This window comes from Drosophila nasuta, chromosome 3, assembly GCF_023558535.2.
Source record: "Drosophila nasuta strain 15112-1781.00 chromosome 3, ASM2355853v1, whole genome shotgun sequence".
NCBI lineage: Eukaryota > Metazoa > Arthropoda > Insecta > Diptera > Drosophilidae > Drosophila > Drosophila nasuta.
In genome coordinates this window covers 43,324,522-43,341,908 of record NC_083457.1, presented here as the reverse complement: position 1 = coordinate 43,341,908, position 17,387 = coordinate 43,324,522, and the positions used below count along the sequence as shown (strand labels likewise).

The 17,387-nt window shown below is 42.8% G+C and overlaps 1 protein-coding gene across 4 annotated transcripts in view; it reads left to right on the top strand.

Annotated features, from left to right (window-relative positions):
* LOC132788499 (rho guanine nucleotide exchange factor 16) overlaps positions 1-16,929 on the top strand; it is a 28,829-nt gene extending 11,900 nt beyond the window's left edge. For 2 of the 4 annotated variants that reach the window (XM_060795946.1, XM_060795945.1), the window contains exons 2-9: positions 2,681-6,068; positions 7,786-7,892; positions 12,801-13,042; positions 13,108-14,091; positions 14,149-14,350; positions 15,001-16,019; positions 16,074-16,278; positions 16,341-16,929. In XM_060795946.1, coding sequence (XP_060651929.1) covers positions 2,764-6,068; positions 7,786-7,892; positions 12,801-13,042; positions 13,108-14,091; positions 14,149-14,350; positions 15,001-16,019; positions 16,074-16,278; positions 16,341-16,504 — 6,228 coding nt within the window. In that variant the 5' untranslated portion in view covers positions 2,681-2,763 and the 3' untranslated portion in view covers positions 16,505-16,929. Of the gene's footprint in view, positions 1-2,680; positions 6,069-7,785; positions 7,893-8,938; positions 9,035-12,026; positions 12,711-12,800; positions 13,043-13,107; positions 14,092-14,148; positions 14,351-15,000; positions 16,020-16,073; positions 16,279-16,340 lie in introns of those variants that run through there. The other 2 variants (XM_060795949.1, XM_060795947.1) reach the window with 2 other exon arrangements.
* Positions 16,930-17,387: the final 458 nt, after the last annotated feature.

The window sequence follows — 17,387 nt, the reverse complement described above, 5'->3', positions numbered from 1 at the left end:
TGAAAAATCAATTTGCATGCGTTTCGGTTTCGCTTAAAGATCCATAAGCTAAATTGAATTTCAGCTCAATTCAGATGCTAATTTTATATATGTTAATTGAAATTAATTAGCTAGTTGAATCGATTAGCTGCTCGCCAAATCGCCTGAAATAGAATTCCCATGTGAACGATAAGAATCGCCAAATGCAATATTTATAAATCTTTCGTAATAAAGCCTGGGAAACAAACGCTTTCGTTGTTGTTGTTGCTGTCAATGAATTGCGATGCTCAACATTTGCGATAGCTCAATAAACACATTCATGCAATCGGATGATAAACATTGAATAAGTCATTATCTTTGCGCCCAATTTCTATAAACACGAATTGAAGTCAACGTAATGAAAACATGGCCAAGAGACGGTTTGCGTAATCAACAATTTTTAGCTTCTTATTTACATTGCAAGTGCGTGTGTGTGTGTGTGTGTCTCAGTGTGTGTGTGTGTGTCTGTGTTTGTTGCTCGTATTTAATATTTTGTTTAAATACCATTTGCAATGGCGTAAAATTGTGTTGTTATTCGCAACGCGTTCGTCGCAAATGCTAACAAAATAACTAAGCAGGTTGCAATGAAGTGTCAACGACTTTGAGATACTACTTATTTTTTTTTTAATTTTAATAGTTTTTAATGTTTATAATTTGAGCAATTTCTTAGGATTATACTATTTAAGAAATTTGTTTAAGTGATCTTTTGAATTTTTAAATAAAATAAAATAGGAGAATCAACTATAATAGAACTTTCTACTTAATCAGATAAAGAACAATAATGTGAGAATGAATATATAGGAATTTATAGAAAGAAAATTATTTATAAAAACTTCATCAATGTAGTTAAAATAAATTCTCAATATATTTCATAATAATAAGAATCAAAAAATGTTAATTTTAACTTCAATCTTTAGAAATATGATATTAATATTATAAAGAAATTTCTACAAGTGAAATTTTTTAGGATGATTATAAAACAAAAAATAAATAAATAGAAAATTATTTATAAAAACCGCATTAATGTATTCTCAGAAAATATTCTCAATGTATTTCAAAATAATATGAATGCAAATTGTTAATTTTAACTTCAATCTGTAAAATGAAATTTGCTGAAGATCTACAGATTTTATATTCCATGAGGTCAAGGATAGAAAAGAGACATTGACAAGGATTTTGACTATATCATCTCGTCTAATAACCATTATCAAGGACTGCCACATTATTATTTTGTTGTCACTACGTTTTAATACCCTCTGAATACCGGTTATAAAAAGACAACTACTAAAAGGCAGAGGGGAAAGAGGAAGGGGGGAATACAGAAGACCCGGCTACGGCCACTCGCACTGAGCTGCTTAAAACCCATTTGACGCATGTGCTAGCAAAAGAAATGTGTTCAGTTGGTTTTTTTTATGCAATCGCTCATTATAATTGGCATTTGTGTGTGACAAAAACGTGAGCTGAGCTCCGGTAGGCGTAAGGCAAGGAGGAGGGGCGATGAGAGGAAGAGGGGTCGTGACGATGGGGCTTCCCAAGTAGCAACCAAAGTATTGTACTGTATGACAACGTGTGCGGCGGTTAGGCAAGCATTTTATTATTACTCTTTTTCATATAAGCTGCGCTTGATAACATCGAAGACAGCCAAAAAAGCATATCACGCATACGCAACGTTGTGCCCACACAGCAAGTGGCTGCTCAAGAGTGATGTGTTTGGTAAGCAGTAGTTAAAGCTTTACATAAAAGTGGCAAAAGCTGAGCTCAATTAGAAATTTCGCATTTGTCACATGGCTGGCAAATTCTTCGACAGGAAAAGTCTTGTATATTGAAATGTGCAGAAATTGCCATTGATAGCTCGCAAAAAAAATACAACTAATCGTTAACCCAATTAAATCATATCAGGCATGACAGCGAAATGCTGGTTGGCTTTAATACTGACTTGTTTGGCCAGTGCGAAGATTATGATTGACTTATTCTGCCTCCCCTTTGATACACAGAGAGAAAAAGTGTTGTATGAAATCAAGACAAAAAAATTTAGTTGAAGTCGAACAAACTATTCTTGAATCAAAAAAAATCGTATCGATTTCTTTTTGTAAACTAAAAAATTCTATTGTTTTGTAACATTTTTGATTTTAAGTAAAGTTTTCATATCTCTTAATAAAAAGCATGGGATTTTATTCCAATTTGTTTCCTAAAAGAATTTTACTTCTTTTCTTTGTATTGACATATCTCTTGAGAAAAGCATTGGATTCTATTTTAATTTACTTCCTCAAAGAATTGAATTTTTTCTCTTTTGCTAATAATATCTTATCTTATATCTTATTTTTGGAAATTTCTTGTATACAAATTTCTTAAATGAAGAAAATAAAGAAAGAAAGAATTTCCATATCTTATCACAATAATTTCTGATTTTTTGAAGTCAATTTTAGGTCACTTTCTGCATTGCACAAGAATTAAGAAAAGAATTGATTATTTTCGAAATTTTTTCTCCGTGTACTGTGTGAATTTGCATATCTGAGAAATGTTGCCACTCAATTTCGTGTATAATTTATTGCTGTTGTTGTTACTGTTGTCGATGTTTTTTCATGCTGCTGAACGATTTTCATGCGCTTTCTCTTTGCTCTTCAGTTGCTCACACTCTCTGATTTTTTTTGTACCATTTCAGGCCTCGAGGCGGCAGTTGGCAATTGACTTGGCCACTGGTGGTCACTGGTCACCGTCGGTCTAATCACAGCACAGCTCGACAACATGATGGCGAGCTCAGAGTTGGCTGCTGCTGCGGCAGCTGGAGCAGCAACACGCTGCGATCACAATGGGAATGCGAATTCGAATGCGACCACGCCCAGAACGACGCCGCGTAAAGAAAAGACAATACTCGGTTGGCTGGTGAAAAGTGCAAGTGTGAGCGATAAGACGAACGATAGCGAAAGCGATAACAACAATCGATACGCGAACGGGAACGCGAACGCGAATACGACCGATAACAACAATAGTAATTGCAATTGTGAAACGCGCGCTTTTCGCGATTTTCGTGGCGTGCAAACATTGCGATTGCTGTGGAGCAAACGCATCAGCAGCGCCAGCGAGGAGGCAGCTCAACATTATCATCAACATCATCACAATCACAATCATAAATCCCCAACGGGGCTGGGCACACTGCGCAAGCTAAATAAATCCGTTAGCTGTTTGGTTAACGCGTTTAATAACGCACGCGATTGGCCCAGCCTGCAAAACGCGCCGGAAACGCGTTCAAAACGCGCCGCAAGCTTACACAATTTGCAAGAGGCACGCGACGCATCGAGCGCGGAAAGGGAGACAAAGGAATTGCAGCGCGACAAGGATAATTTCAATAAATACAAAAACGCTGAACAGGCGAAAATGCAAAACAAATTGCGACGCGGCAGCAGCAGCTGCGGCGCCGAGGAGAGAACGACAAGTTTTCCGGCCGTGAAAGCGGGCAACGCAGCTGGCGAGCGTTTGCAGTGGCCAAAGCGCGGCGATGTTGTCATGCCCAAGTGCAAAATGGATGGCTTATCAGATAATGAGAGGGAGCGTGAGCGCCACCAAAACAAATACAACAACAACAACCACAACCACAATGAAAGTCAAGAGCTTATCAGCTCGGTAGTTGTGGGAGAGGAACAATTCGAAGCACATTCGGTTAGTCTCGGCGCGACTTGCACTCAGAGCGGCAGCAACGAGTCGCTGCAAACGATAAATTCCATAAATTCCAACACAACCACAGCGACTGTGACGTCACAGTCGACAGCAACAACAACAGCAGGAACAGCGGCAACACGAAGCAACCCACGTCGCAAATACAGCTTCAAAACACATGCGGGCAAGTCATTCCATCAGCATCACACACCGCGCCGCATGTCCAGCCACAGTCACAGTCATCACAACCACAGCTACAATCTCAGCTTGCCAGCAGATGCAGCAACATCTGCAGCAAGTGGCAGCGCCACAGCAGCAAGTGGCAGTCTCGTGCGGCAGCTGACGCAACAGTTCAATGAGATCATACAGAAGGATGCGCGTCTCCTCGAACAGGTGAAACGCAAGAATGGCGTCTGGTTGGCGCGGGGTGCGCATGTCTACAAGATTGTGGAGAAGCCACTCGAGCAGCAAACGTCGTCGTCGTTGCGCAGCTCGATGGTGCAACGTAACATTAAGAAGTTCGAGAAGCTGGAGAAGCCAGCGGTGCCCCAGAAGACGGAGCAACTGCTGCGCAAACATCATGAACTGACGCTCAGTCTGAGCAAGCAAATGCGTAGCAAGCGAGCCAGGCAGCAGCAGGAGAAGGACAAAGAGAAGCAGGTAGAGCAACAGGAGCGGGAGAAGGAGCAATCAAAGTTGGCGGTGCTGCCTGAGGTGGAGCACAGCACCGATGAAGGTGTTCAGTCGGATGTCGATGATGCTAACAAACCAAAGCCACAAGCCTCAATCGCTGAATCAGCAACAACCGCAACAACAACAACCACAACCACAGAGGAGCTGAGTCAGCTGGCTGACGATAACAGTGATGGGGATGAGTTAGATGCCGTGGAGGCGGAGCGACAACAGCGACGCAAGCACAAATATGCCAGCATCTATGAGAAACTGCGCTTGCCCTTCACCAAGCGATCATCACCAAAGAAGCAAGCTGCTCTGCTCGAGGTACCGGAGTTGCAACCACAGCAGCAGCAACAGGATGAGGTTGTGGAACCTCTACCCTCGCCTTGTGAGGAGGCATCCGACTCCAAGCTCCTGGCAGCACTTGAAGTGATCGATCAGAAGCTGAAAATACTCGCCGAACCGGGCAGAACCGAAGAGCAGAAGCAGGAACAGGAACAGCAATCCAACGAGTTGCTCCTATTGGAGCACGATGACTTTGAGCAGCGCATTTTGCCCAACAATTCGTTCATCTATCAGGCGGCCAACAAGCAGATCTCCAACAATCAGCTGCTGCTCAATCAGGCCGTCAATGTGACGCTGGTGAATGCCATCGAGGGCGAGCAAATGATCATGGAACAGAAGCAACTGGCAAAGTCTCCCGTAATGCAACTGGAGTTGCAGTTGGACCCGAAGCCTGATCCCATGTATGAGCCAATTACGCCTACGAAAGAAACAACGGAGACAATGAAGACTGAGCCGCAGGCGTCGAGCTTGTTTAAGATCACCAACCAAGTGGAAAAGGTCAAGGAGCCAACGACAGCCGAGGATATTTATCAGACTGTAGAGGAGGCAAAGACGCTGACGCCAACGCCGGTGGCGACGCCGACAAAGTCACAGACTAATTGGCTGGAGGGCTACGAGTCCATAGCGGGCTCCTGCGAGGCGAGGAATCAAACCTCCAGTCCTAACGATGACTACGAGGCCTTCGACACGCCCACAACTCCCCAACCCATACCAGAGGAGCCTGTGACGCGCAACATTCCAAATAGCACAGGCACACTGGGACGCAACACTCGCGATCAGCTGCCGGAGTTGCCCAAACCGAAGCGTGTGATGCCGCAGGTGCTGCGTCCGGCGCCTGCCAAACCCAATCAACCCAGTCGCCTGCAGGTGAGTGGCTCCTCCGACGAGGAGGAGGATGAGAACATCTACGACACCATCAAGGGTTGCTACGACTCGATGTCGCAGCGCACGATGAGCTCCAACTGCTACGAAAGCATCTCCAACTATCGGAAGAGCAAAACCACATCAGGTACTTCAATAGTAGAAGGCGGAACAGCTGCGGGAGAAACAGGAAGAGCAGCTGGAGTCGCAACTGGAGCAACTGCGGGAGTGCAGCTGTCGAGCAGTGGCTCCTCGTTGACCATCTCATCGGATCACCGCACCAACAGTCTCTACGAATCGTCGCTAGCTGCGGGTTGTGTGATCTATGGCAGCGCTAGTGTTGGTTGTCGTTCCTCCCTTGCCAGCAGCAGCGGCGGAAGCGGAGGCAGGAGCAAGCTGAGCGATAAACGCTCTTCAATTGCGGGATCCAGTGACAACAGCGATGCCTGGGTGGATATATCCGATGGCGAGGCAACAGCAGCAACGGCAACAAACAACGAGGCGCAGTTTATTGTGTAAGTAGTCAAGAAAGAAACGGGAGGGAAGGGATTTTACCCCCTTGGAACAAATCAAAGTAAACAAGTAGAAAGACTGCAGACAAGTGTGCTAGACTGCAAAATACCCGCTACACATTATTAGCACGACTTAGATCTCAATTTAAGAAGTTTAAAACTACAACAAACTAGTCTGACTTCCGACTGTTAAGGCTGATTGGGAGTACAATATTAGGGGTTTTTGGTTCACACATAGCTATTAAGGTCTTTTAGCCCGTGGATACCGGGGATATAAAAAAGCTGCGTAGATTGCTGATAGGTTTGTTTGGCTTGCCGCTTATCTAATCGGACTAAACAACGAACTGCGGTCGGTCCACAGAATTTTGTTGACGCCAATCGCTGTTGCAGAGTGAAAAAATAAATACAGAGAGAGGAAAAGAGAATGCAGAAACACGAGGGTTGCAACATGCAATCAGAACGATTCCCAGAAATGTCGCGTATAGAAAGCAGGTCAAGGCAGTATTACGATTCACCTTTCGAAGCAGCAGAAAGCAGAGAGAAATCAAGTAATGTAAAGCTATTGGTTTATCGCAGAAATAACTTACGTTAATGAGGTTAGGCTCGCGATTGATTCCGGGTTAAACAAATAACCCTGACCTCAGTTCAAGTCGCCGTTTCCCTGTCTCGACTCTTGGCTGTTGTGTAAGTGCAGGTATTGAAAGTTGAAATGCGATTGCAATTTGAGCTTTCTCACTGATAAGATATGAATCGACAAGTCTGATTAGCAGTAGCTGTAAAAATAGCTCTATATATATTTGTTTATATTATACACAATTGACGTCTTGAGGCCTTAGTCATAATAAAAGCTAACACTTTGTGCTCCGGAAGTTTGTTTCCTAAATATATTTAATGTGTTATTAAAGCTAACTTTTGAGATAAACGATTAGTTAAAGCCGGAAAACTGCAATTAATATAGTTCAGATAGTAAATGGTATCGATAACATCTAAGCATACATCTATTTATTATTCTTCAATATAAATTTTGAGTTTGCTATCTATTTAACATTTACTCTTGATGCCGCACAGTGTTTGTAAACAAACAGAGAAACAGTAACACAGTAATAATAATGCAATTTACAGTAAATAACTATAATTTTACTATAATATGTCCAGGCAATTGATTAATTGATAGCAGTTATGGACCAATTTGACAGCTTCTTGCGACAATGACAGTGCGGAATCATTAAAAAATTGACACATTTCTTGGCAATTAAGAGCATTTCCTATCCCCCGTTGTGTTTGTAATAAGTGCTATGAAATTATGAAGAATGAATTCTCTCAGTTAAACATGAAATTACGCTATTGCATCACACACTCTCTCAGGCAATGCAACTGCCTCTTAGCCCCCCTTTGAGACACTTTAATTAGCGCGTTGACCTACAATTGCGTTTTGTTATCAACCGATAAGATTGTTCGCCTACTGAGGCAACTCACGCCCCATTCACAATTCACAAGTCACAGTTGTAATGTCGGGCACCTTTTATTGTAACTTCTATGTTAGTTAGAACTTCAGAGAGAAACCCGAAGACAGTTAGAAGTGAAGCGGCCAAGCTGAAAGACCTTTTTAATAACGCTGCACATTGATTGATCGTATTTTGAGGAAGGCATGAAGTACTATTCTACAATTATAACGTTCTAATCAGTTACGGTATTAACTTTATAATCTTCTCCCTTGCAGTGTGCGGGAACAGAGGTTCAAGCAGCATCGCGTTCGTAGTCCGGATTGGTCGAAACGCATCAGAGACAAAAGACTGCAACAAAACAAAGCGAAGAGCTGCATTGAAGGTATGTACTGCACATATATGATATAGTTATATAATCAAACAGATATATATATAGTGCAAAGAGTGCTCATAGAAAGATAGTAGTTGAATATTTTTTTCCCAGACATTTCTTTATCTGCACTCAGTCTCAATATCGCAGAAAAGTCAACTCTTTGCTGAGTGAACAATGAGCGGTGTTTGCTTAACTTGTCTTTGTGTTGCTCTACATCAATAAATTAGCTAAATATGTGCTCATTATAATTCACTTTGTCTGCAAAATGATTTCCTATATAGATTGTGTTGTCAGAAAACCGCAGAGCTTTTGTGTACATAAGCTAAGCAGAGCTTTGAGCCAAGCTTACAGTTCCCAGCTAGCTGTGTCTCGCCTACTTGTGGTTTGTGCACAAGCTAAACTTGCTTTCCACATGCAATCCACAACATTGCTTACTCACTGCGGGTTAATTAACGACAATTATAATGAATGTTTGTTGGTCGGCTACTTGCCGTCAGCGATTGATAAATCGTATGCGCAAATTGAGCCCAACTCGAAGTCCATTTAAAAGACAACTTGGCCACAGGCGAAATGAAATGTCAAAAGTAAGCAGGCAGCATGTAAATAAAATGAAATGAAAATTAACAAGACGCAGACTTACAAAACCCAAAAAAAAAAACGCAGCGCGTTAATTATGGGCAATGTAAATGCGAGCAAAGGCAGCCACAATTCCCACACACATGAAATGAGTAAGCGTTATGCGCACATTTTACACAAACACAAAAAAATGCAATTGGCGCCTGCCTCGACGACGCAGCTGCGACTGCGACTGCATTGCGCGACAGGTTCCACAAAAGGCAATAACAAGTTGAGAGAGCGTGCGCGCGTAAACAATGCCCATAAACTGGACCCCGAATGCTTATGGGTTTTTCTGTGTTTCTTGTTGTTGCTTTGCAATTTTAATTCCATGGCTGCCATGCAGCAACAACAACAGCAACAACTATCACTACTCAACTCCACGACCCAGGCAAAGTCTGTCTCTCTCCGCCTCTCTCAGTTGTATTGTAAGCTGTGCACAGTCTCAGCGCGTCAGTGCTAACGTGCGGTTCGTCTCTCGGACGCTGCCTGTCGAAAAAACTCGCCCAACGAGCTTCAATTTTCGTTTGTTAAATGTGAAAAATATTTTCTACAATATTTTTGTGTGATTAATGTGCGCTTCATAATTTTGCTCAATATTTTACGTGCTTGCGCATCTCGGTGTGAAAAGTGAAATAAAAGCAGAAAGAAAGAAATGAAGAAAGAGAAAAAGTGCATGGCGCAGTGCATGCAAAATTAGCAGACGACCCCAAAAAGGCGTTAGCGTCGACGCCGACGGCGACTGCAAGCAGCGCTGCGCAGCGTAGCTAGTTTTCAATTATTGTATGCCTATGTTGTTGTTGTTGTGTGTGCTTTTATGCAAAGGCAGCGAGACGTCACGAACTACAACTGAAACTGAAGCCGCCATTTGCCCTACGCCCGCAACGAGAGAGCAACTTGAAGCTTTATGTTTCACTTTTATCGTGCTTCTTTTTGTTGTTGTTGTTGTTGTTGTGAATGATGACGAAATTGCTAAGCGAAAACCAGTCTAGATATAATATATAGCGTTAAAAGCGCACAACCTTGAAGAAGTTAAAAGTTAAGAAAAAAAATAACAACAATAGCTACAAGCAGCTTAAGGAACTCGCTAACAACACAAAACACGAAAAGTCAAACACAAAAAAAATACTAGTAGTGCAGTGACTACGCACATAATATAAAAATACACATGAAGTAAAAGGAATAGCAATAAAAAAATAGTAAATAGTGAACTGTGAACAGTGAAGAGTGAATAGGCAAATAAGCAAATGCCAGCCTCAATTTGAAATGCAAAATTGCAAAATCGAAATGTAATCATGTGCAATAATAAGTTGTTAGTGCAGCCCCCAAAGAGGAGCCCACAAAATAGCATCCCATAAAAGTACTCGTAAATAAGCAAAAACGAAAAAAAAATAAAGCTTTGCAATATGGCCGCTTGAAAGTTCACTGAACGCTGGCAGCGACGCAACGCAGCTAATTGGATGACTGAGGGGAAGTAAGGGGAAGAAGAAGAAAGACTGCAACAGACGTCTAACTGTTAAATACGGGGCGCGTAAACAATTTTAAAACTGTGAAATAACCGCGTAATTTGTAATTGCTAATTTTGTGTTTGAAGAAAACCCCAACGGCAATACAGAGCGGAATTCTCAGCAAAGCAAAGTCAACTTTTACCCAGGGCACGTTCGCTTTTCCTTACACTTTTTCTTTCTTTTCGGCACGCAATAATTAAAGCAAATAAGAGATGGTGGAAAAAGAGGCGAAAAGAAAAGCGAAAGTGTCACTCTACACACACTTAAAATAACCAATGAATCGAAAGGGGAAGGGGAAGCAGACGAAACATTTTCAATGGGGTCGCGGAAAAGCCACAATGAAGATTTATGAGGCAGAAAGATCGAGTGGTGAACTCTTCGAGCTTAACTGATTAATCCAAGTTGCAGCTATATAGATAGTATATACTTAGAGCTTTGCTGGCTGACACTGAGCAGAGCCGGCAGACAATGACATCGTTTGGCACTTAATAAGTTTAACCTCAATGCGTCAATCGATCGATCAATAAACGATACGTTTGGTTCAGCTGCATTGCATTCGCATCGAATTGGAAATGAAAATAATTAAAGTGATGTAGTATAAAAAAAAACAGAAGATTGCGTAGCGAGTCTATTCAACCTCAAGCTGTGCACTTTGCCAAGGCTGCAATTCTTCTTGTAATCACGAAACAAAGCATCAGACAGTTTTCCGTTTTCTTGTCTTCATCTGCGATTGTCTAAAGAGTCTAGACTCTCTAGCGGTGCTTGCTTTTGTTTATGTGTAAATACGGTGCGTGGCCCACACGAAAACGAAAAATTAATTGGCCAAGAGGCCTAACAAAGAGCCTAAACAGCCAAAGATACGAGCGATATTTCCGCATAAGCCAAATACACAGCGAAAAATATATTTTGCAAGGCAAACCGAGCTAAATTGAGTGAGAGGCAAGAAGAAACATGAAAAAAGCAAAATGCAAAATATATAAATATTGAAATACAGTTTTGCCAGAAAAGGCATAAAGTAAACTAAGCCAGCAAATATATAAACAGATTTCTATACTTGGTTAACAGATTTAGTAGATCAGCCTAATTTGTAGCAGGTTGCGTCAAGACAGCTTGAAAGCTGAGATACAAGTTTGCATAGAAACCGGTGTCAATTAACACTGCATGCTTTTATAGTTGTTGTAGCCTTGTCAACTAAATTACATATTTATGCATCAAATTAGAGGCGGCAAAAAAATAAAAATTTATTAGCGGCGTAAATCCACTGAAGAAAGCTTAAGAACGTGAAATAAATGAATCCAATTTACAGCTTGAAATAAACATACACAATTTATTTTTGCACTGTGCCGCCTTCACATCCGCCAGCTGAATTTTTGCGGATTACTTCTGAATAAGGCTGAAGACAGCGAGAACAGCCTAAAAGGCACAGCATCCCACGCACAACAAGTGTCGCTTTGGTCAACGGCAAACAACAAGCCACAAAGTATCTTGTTTCCATACCTCTCTCTCTCTCTCTGTCAGTTAGCATCCACAATGTGGAACGCATTGTTGCCCAGGCGAGTGAGCAAGCAGTCGTCAGACAGACATCTGTGTTTTATTATCGCGCTTCGAACCGGTTCGCTTCGCTGCGTATACGTAATTTTCATGTGTGCTCACTCCAAAGCGCTGCTCTGGTTTTATCTAGTCTAACGCTTATTTTTTTCGTATTTTTTTGTATAATTTCGGAGCACCTTTTGTGTTAATCACAATTGTACCTGCTGTTTTTGGCCGTGTGCTGCATTGAAGCGTGATTTCATTATAATTTTTGCGCTATTTTGCATGCCAGCATGTTGATCAAAATCGCGCATACGCCGCGTTGTTAAAGTTTATTGAGTTTTGTAGCTAAAACACAGAAAAATTATTGTGACACTTGAAAAGTTTTGTTAATTAGCGCTGCGAGGGTCGCTAATAAAATGGGAAAATAAACATAAACAACGCCAAAAATTTTTTGAAATTATGCAAATTATATAATTTCGTAATTTTGCTGCGCAACATTTTTGTTCTTCAGCGTAGAAATTGAAAGACAAGACAAGTATTTAATGATTATTGAGTATAAAAAAGAAGCCCGCATTAATTTAAAGCGCAACTCTTGCTGCAAGCAATGCAATCAATTGTTATGTGCAGACATTTAATTGCCTCCAATTAAAAGCAGAGTTTTGCTTGCATGCAAATAGAGTTCAAAAGTTCAGCACGACAACAACAACAACAATTACTGAAAGTTTAATTGCTAGCATTCGATAGGAAGTTAAGTGCGTGAAATATGCTGCGATGGCAACCACGAGCAGCAACGCGAATGCCAATCAAAGCCAGCTGCGCCTTAGCTGCAGCAGCAACTTTAGTGCCACAGAGCAGCAGCAACAGCTGGTGACGTTGCCACGCAAACGACGCCCTCGGGCGGTGGGCGAAGTGAGTGTCACCTGTCCATCGAGCAGTGTTTATCTGAATGCCGAGGGCGACAACGAGACAACGCTGCCCAAGGCACAGCCGGGCGAGCTGGAGCCCATCTATCAAAATGAAATCGCAGCCATCAATCAACAACGCAGCAGCTACAAGCTGGAGCGGCATTTGCAACAGCGTCGCCTCCAGGCTCATCTCAGCGTGTTGCGACTGTCGCATGTGGAACACGGCAATGCGTCGAGAGAGTCTATGGTAGTGAGCACCTTTGTAGGTTCGTCAAGCGTAGGCAACATCATCAGCATCTGAAGAAATACACATTCAACATCACTTAACTAATGATATTCATTGTTTCCCCACTCAGATGACTCGGATCATTATTATGAAACATTATCCCCGCTGGGCAACAAGCGTCACTCGACGCAACTGCTTCCCGGACAGCATCACAAGCGCACTCAGGACTTGCCACGCGCCTCGCAGCGTAGAAGCAAACAGCATTCGGCATCGGCGCATGCGCTGGGACAGCATGCCATCAATTCGGATGACTACGACTCCTTTGAAACGGACAGCGATGAACACACCGAGCAGGAACAACGTCTGCAGCACGTAAGTTGTGAATTACAACTTTTATATTGAACTATTGTTAATATTTTCACTCTCTTTCTCTGCAGCACAATGACAGCGGCGTGGATATGCGTAATCATCGCTTGCCAGAACCGCCGGCGCCACAGAATCAAGTCTATGCCATTGTGCGCAAGTTTAAGGATTTCATCTCCAACAAAAAATCACCCAAGAGCAGTCAGCAAAAGCTCTACGAGAATACACCCAGCAATACACAATTTTATGTGGAGTGTCGCAAGCAGGAGCTCTACGAGCAAGCGAAATCTCTGAGCAGCTCCGAGAAGAATCTTAATCAAGAGCAACAACAACAGCAACCGCAATTGTCAACAACTTTGATGCGAGCCAAGCAGAAGAATGGCAAGAGTTTGCGTTCGAGACTGCGCAAGAGTCTTGTGGGTTCATCCTTCGATACTAAACAGTTATCTACACTGACGCCCACACGCAGCACCTTCTACATTGAGGATCCGCCAGCGCAGATGCAGTTGCAGCTGCAACAGCAACAACAGCAGCTGCATGGCTCTGGGGAACTCGATTCGGGCTTCTCAGAGAAGGCTTCCTCGGGAGATCTTCCTGTGCCCAGCGCCGAGTCCCAAAAGTTCTCCACAGTTGCACGCAAAGCCAAGAAGGAGGCGAAGGCAATGCGACGTAGGGCTACCATCGGAGTCCGACCTCATGAACCTCCGCCACCTCCGCCTCCACCAGAGCAACGCAACAGCGTCAATCGCACGCCGCAGACACCGCAGCTGGAAGGCTTAACTCAACCCGATTCGTGGTACGCCGAGTGTGGAGTCTTTAAGCAATCGAGCAGTGTGAACGGTGAGCTGGCCACGCCCACACCGAGCGCTAATGGCGGTGGCAGCTCCTGGTACGCTGAATCGGGTCTGTATCAGACTAGCGGCAATTCAGTGGCCAGCTCCAGCGGCAGCTCTGGCGTCTCCACGGGCAATGAAGCGGGTCTGGGTGATGAACTGCAGCCTCACAGCTTGTTTTCCAATGAACCGCTCTATCAAGTCTACAGCGCAGCCAAGCTGGAGGTAAGTTAAGAGTTTCAAATGTCAGAATTCAAATTTAATCATTTTTGTTGCTTCTAGTCGATTACACGTGATCTGGAAGCGCATGAGAATGCATCTACGGATGGCTACGAGGAGATTGGTCTGCATGCGCACGCAAAGACGCCACCGGCGCAGCAAGCAAAAGCGCGTCCCACGGCGCTGCAGCTGGTGGAGCCCAAGAACGGGCCGTCAAGGACGCTGTGGAGTGAAATACCGGAAGTCATCAACTCATTCATACTGCGTGAGTAACGGAAGACAATATATGAATAGCAAATATTGTAATAACTAGAGAGAGTATATTAAGAAGAGAGGTGTATATAAAGAGATTTAGTAAAGCAACTAGAATATAGTAAGTAGAGTTGAGATGCTCAACTATCAGATACCTGTTATTCATTTTGAGTGACAAGGTTATCATCGAATCGTAATGAAATTTGCATGATTTAATCTTGACATGATCTTTATTCGACATGTTGAGACTAGACTTTAACTGTGAAATGTACAATCGTAATTGATGATGATCCATGATTTAATTTGCGTAAGTTTATTTTAAACTAAATTCCCGAGGAAACCAATTCCTTTATACTTCTGATGGAAGGGAAGAAAATCAACTATCTTTAGTATGATATTCTTGACAGCTATACAATAGTTATTCGAATATAGCTTTTATTGTATAGGACTCAGTAAATTTTAGTTGGTTTGGTTCCATCGGTTCCATTGATTTCAACTTAATTTTTATTTTAATTTAATTTTGAATCAAATGTATTTCTTTTACATTTGGTAGCTATTAACTTCTTAGATTTAGGTAATTAGCGAGCGTAAAGACAGAGTTACATTCATGACAATGAACTTTATAAAATTCTTGAATAACTAATCCTTTTTTTACCATTTTAGCTACCCTAACGCCTCGTGAACGTGGCTTGCAGGAGGCCAAGTTTGAGATCATGACGTCGGAGGCGAGTTATCTGAAGTCTTTGAATCTGCTGCGACGCCATTTCATGAACAACACCGCCTTCTGTGACACCAGTGTGCTGAGCGCACGCGATCGCAAGGCGCTCTTCTCCTACATTGTGCCCGTGCACGAATGCTCGGAGCGTCTGCTCACGGAACTGGAGTGTTGTTGGCAGAACAACATCATGTTGCTGGGACTGAGTCGTTGCATCTACGAGATTGCCGAGCGGCATTTCCATGTATACATCACATTCTGTGAGCATCAAGGACGCATGGATCGAACGCTACGCCGCTTGAAGGAGGCGAAGAATGGCGCATTCCAGCAGCATCTGGACAAACTGGAAGCCAATCCCAGCTGCTGTGGTCTTAATCTGCACTCGTTTCTTATGTTACCGATGCAACGCATCACTCGACTGCCGCTACTCATCGATGCGGTGTTCAGCAAGGAATCGCCCAACAATGCCGAGGAATACGAGAGCTGGAAGTTAACGCTGGCGTTGGTTCAGAAGATCGTAGCGCAATGCAACGAGGCAGCCAATCGCTGGGAGCAAGCCTACGAACTGGAACGCATCTCCAAGCAACTAGAATTTCCTTCTCACATACGAGCACTGGCCATCGCACCAATGGGCGTGCCTAAGCAGGGCGCCAAGCCACGTTTCCTGGTCAAGCGGGGTGAACTGACGCATCTCGTGTGGCGTGGCGATGATGCAAAGTTGACGTTTGGCAAACGCTTCAGCAAATCGAGTATTTATGCCTTCCTCTTCTCCGATCTGCTGGTGCTCTGCAAGCGCAAGGGCGAATCGAACTTTAGTGTGTTTGACTATTGCCCCAGAAGCATGCTGACACTCGCATCGGGCGACACATTGCCGCAGCTGCCCACCAAAGATATTAAGGATCCGACTAGCAAAAATCTCATGCTTATGACGCTGCTGGAGAACTACGAGCGCAAGACAATTGAACTTGTAAGACAATTCATATTATAGCTAGAATCTATATTAATATTGTTTTTATCTTAGGTGCTGTCGTGTCCCTCAGTGTCAGATCAGCAGCGCTGGCTGGAAGCCATGCGTCCACCGGAGGCGGAAACACCTGGCGAGAAGTTGTATGAATCCTGGGATTGTCCGCAGGTGATTGCCAAGCACAGCTACAAATCTGATGAGCCAGATGTGCTTCAGCTCGAGCAAGGCGACGTTGTAAACGTCTCACGCAAGCTGCCAGATGGTGAGTACCTAGTGAAGCTATTAATCCTCTCCAGCTATTATAAGAGTATTCTCTTTTCGCAGGCTGGTACCAGGGCGAGCGCATACGAGACGGAGCCGTCGGCTGGTTCCCCGGCAGCTACACCGAGGAGCTGAATTCATCGCATGTCCGCTCCCGCAATCTCAAGCAGCGCCATCGTCTCCTCACCTTCACCGCCACCTATCTGGAGGCGCAGAAGGTGAAGTGATTGCGACGCAAGTGGGCATCCTCATCCACGCCATCTCCAATCAGGCCACATCCAAGGTGGGCCGAGTATTCAAATATTGTAGTCCATTACCAGCAGATAGAAATATAAATATATATATATACGATCGATTATATATAACAACTAGGAAATGTGATAATTAATTAAATATATTTGTTTAAAAAGGCAAAACAAAAAAAAAACCAAGAGAAAAGAAAAAGTGAGAATAAATTGCTGCCCTTTAATTTATGTGAATTAGTTGTAAACTTTTCAATTGTAATCAATTCAGTCGTAATATCAACGTATATGCATGTACTCTATGTTAATTCTACTTAAACAAATATATATTACTTTAAAAATATATATAAACAAATAAATAAATGTATGTGAATGTATAAATGGTTAAATACAAACTCAAAAAATCATGAATAAAAAATATTATAAATATACAATATTTGTATTTGAAATCTATCGACTAAAAGATACAAAAAAACAAATGTACTCTGCAAATCCTCAAGGAGAAAATTTTGCATTCAAAAATCATGTGAAAAGTGTTCTTAAACATAAAATCCTTGATAACTGCGAAACCAATAATCCGATTTGAATGTCCTTCGGTACATCGATAGGCCTATCTAAAAGGCGTCGCTTGACACTAGTTTTAACCAGATCCTTCAAAGGACATTCGAGTTATAACTTATTTTCTGTGAGGTAAAAAGTCGTTTTATTGCGTTTCCTGGAAGGACTTTCGTCCTTTTTCGATAGTCATTCGAGTTGTCTTAACGAGGACTATCTGCATACCAAAGGACATTCCAATCGTCCTTTAAATAACGAAGTTACAGCCGATTTTGTGATTTTAGACCAATTTTTGCGTGCCTCCCCCTATTAA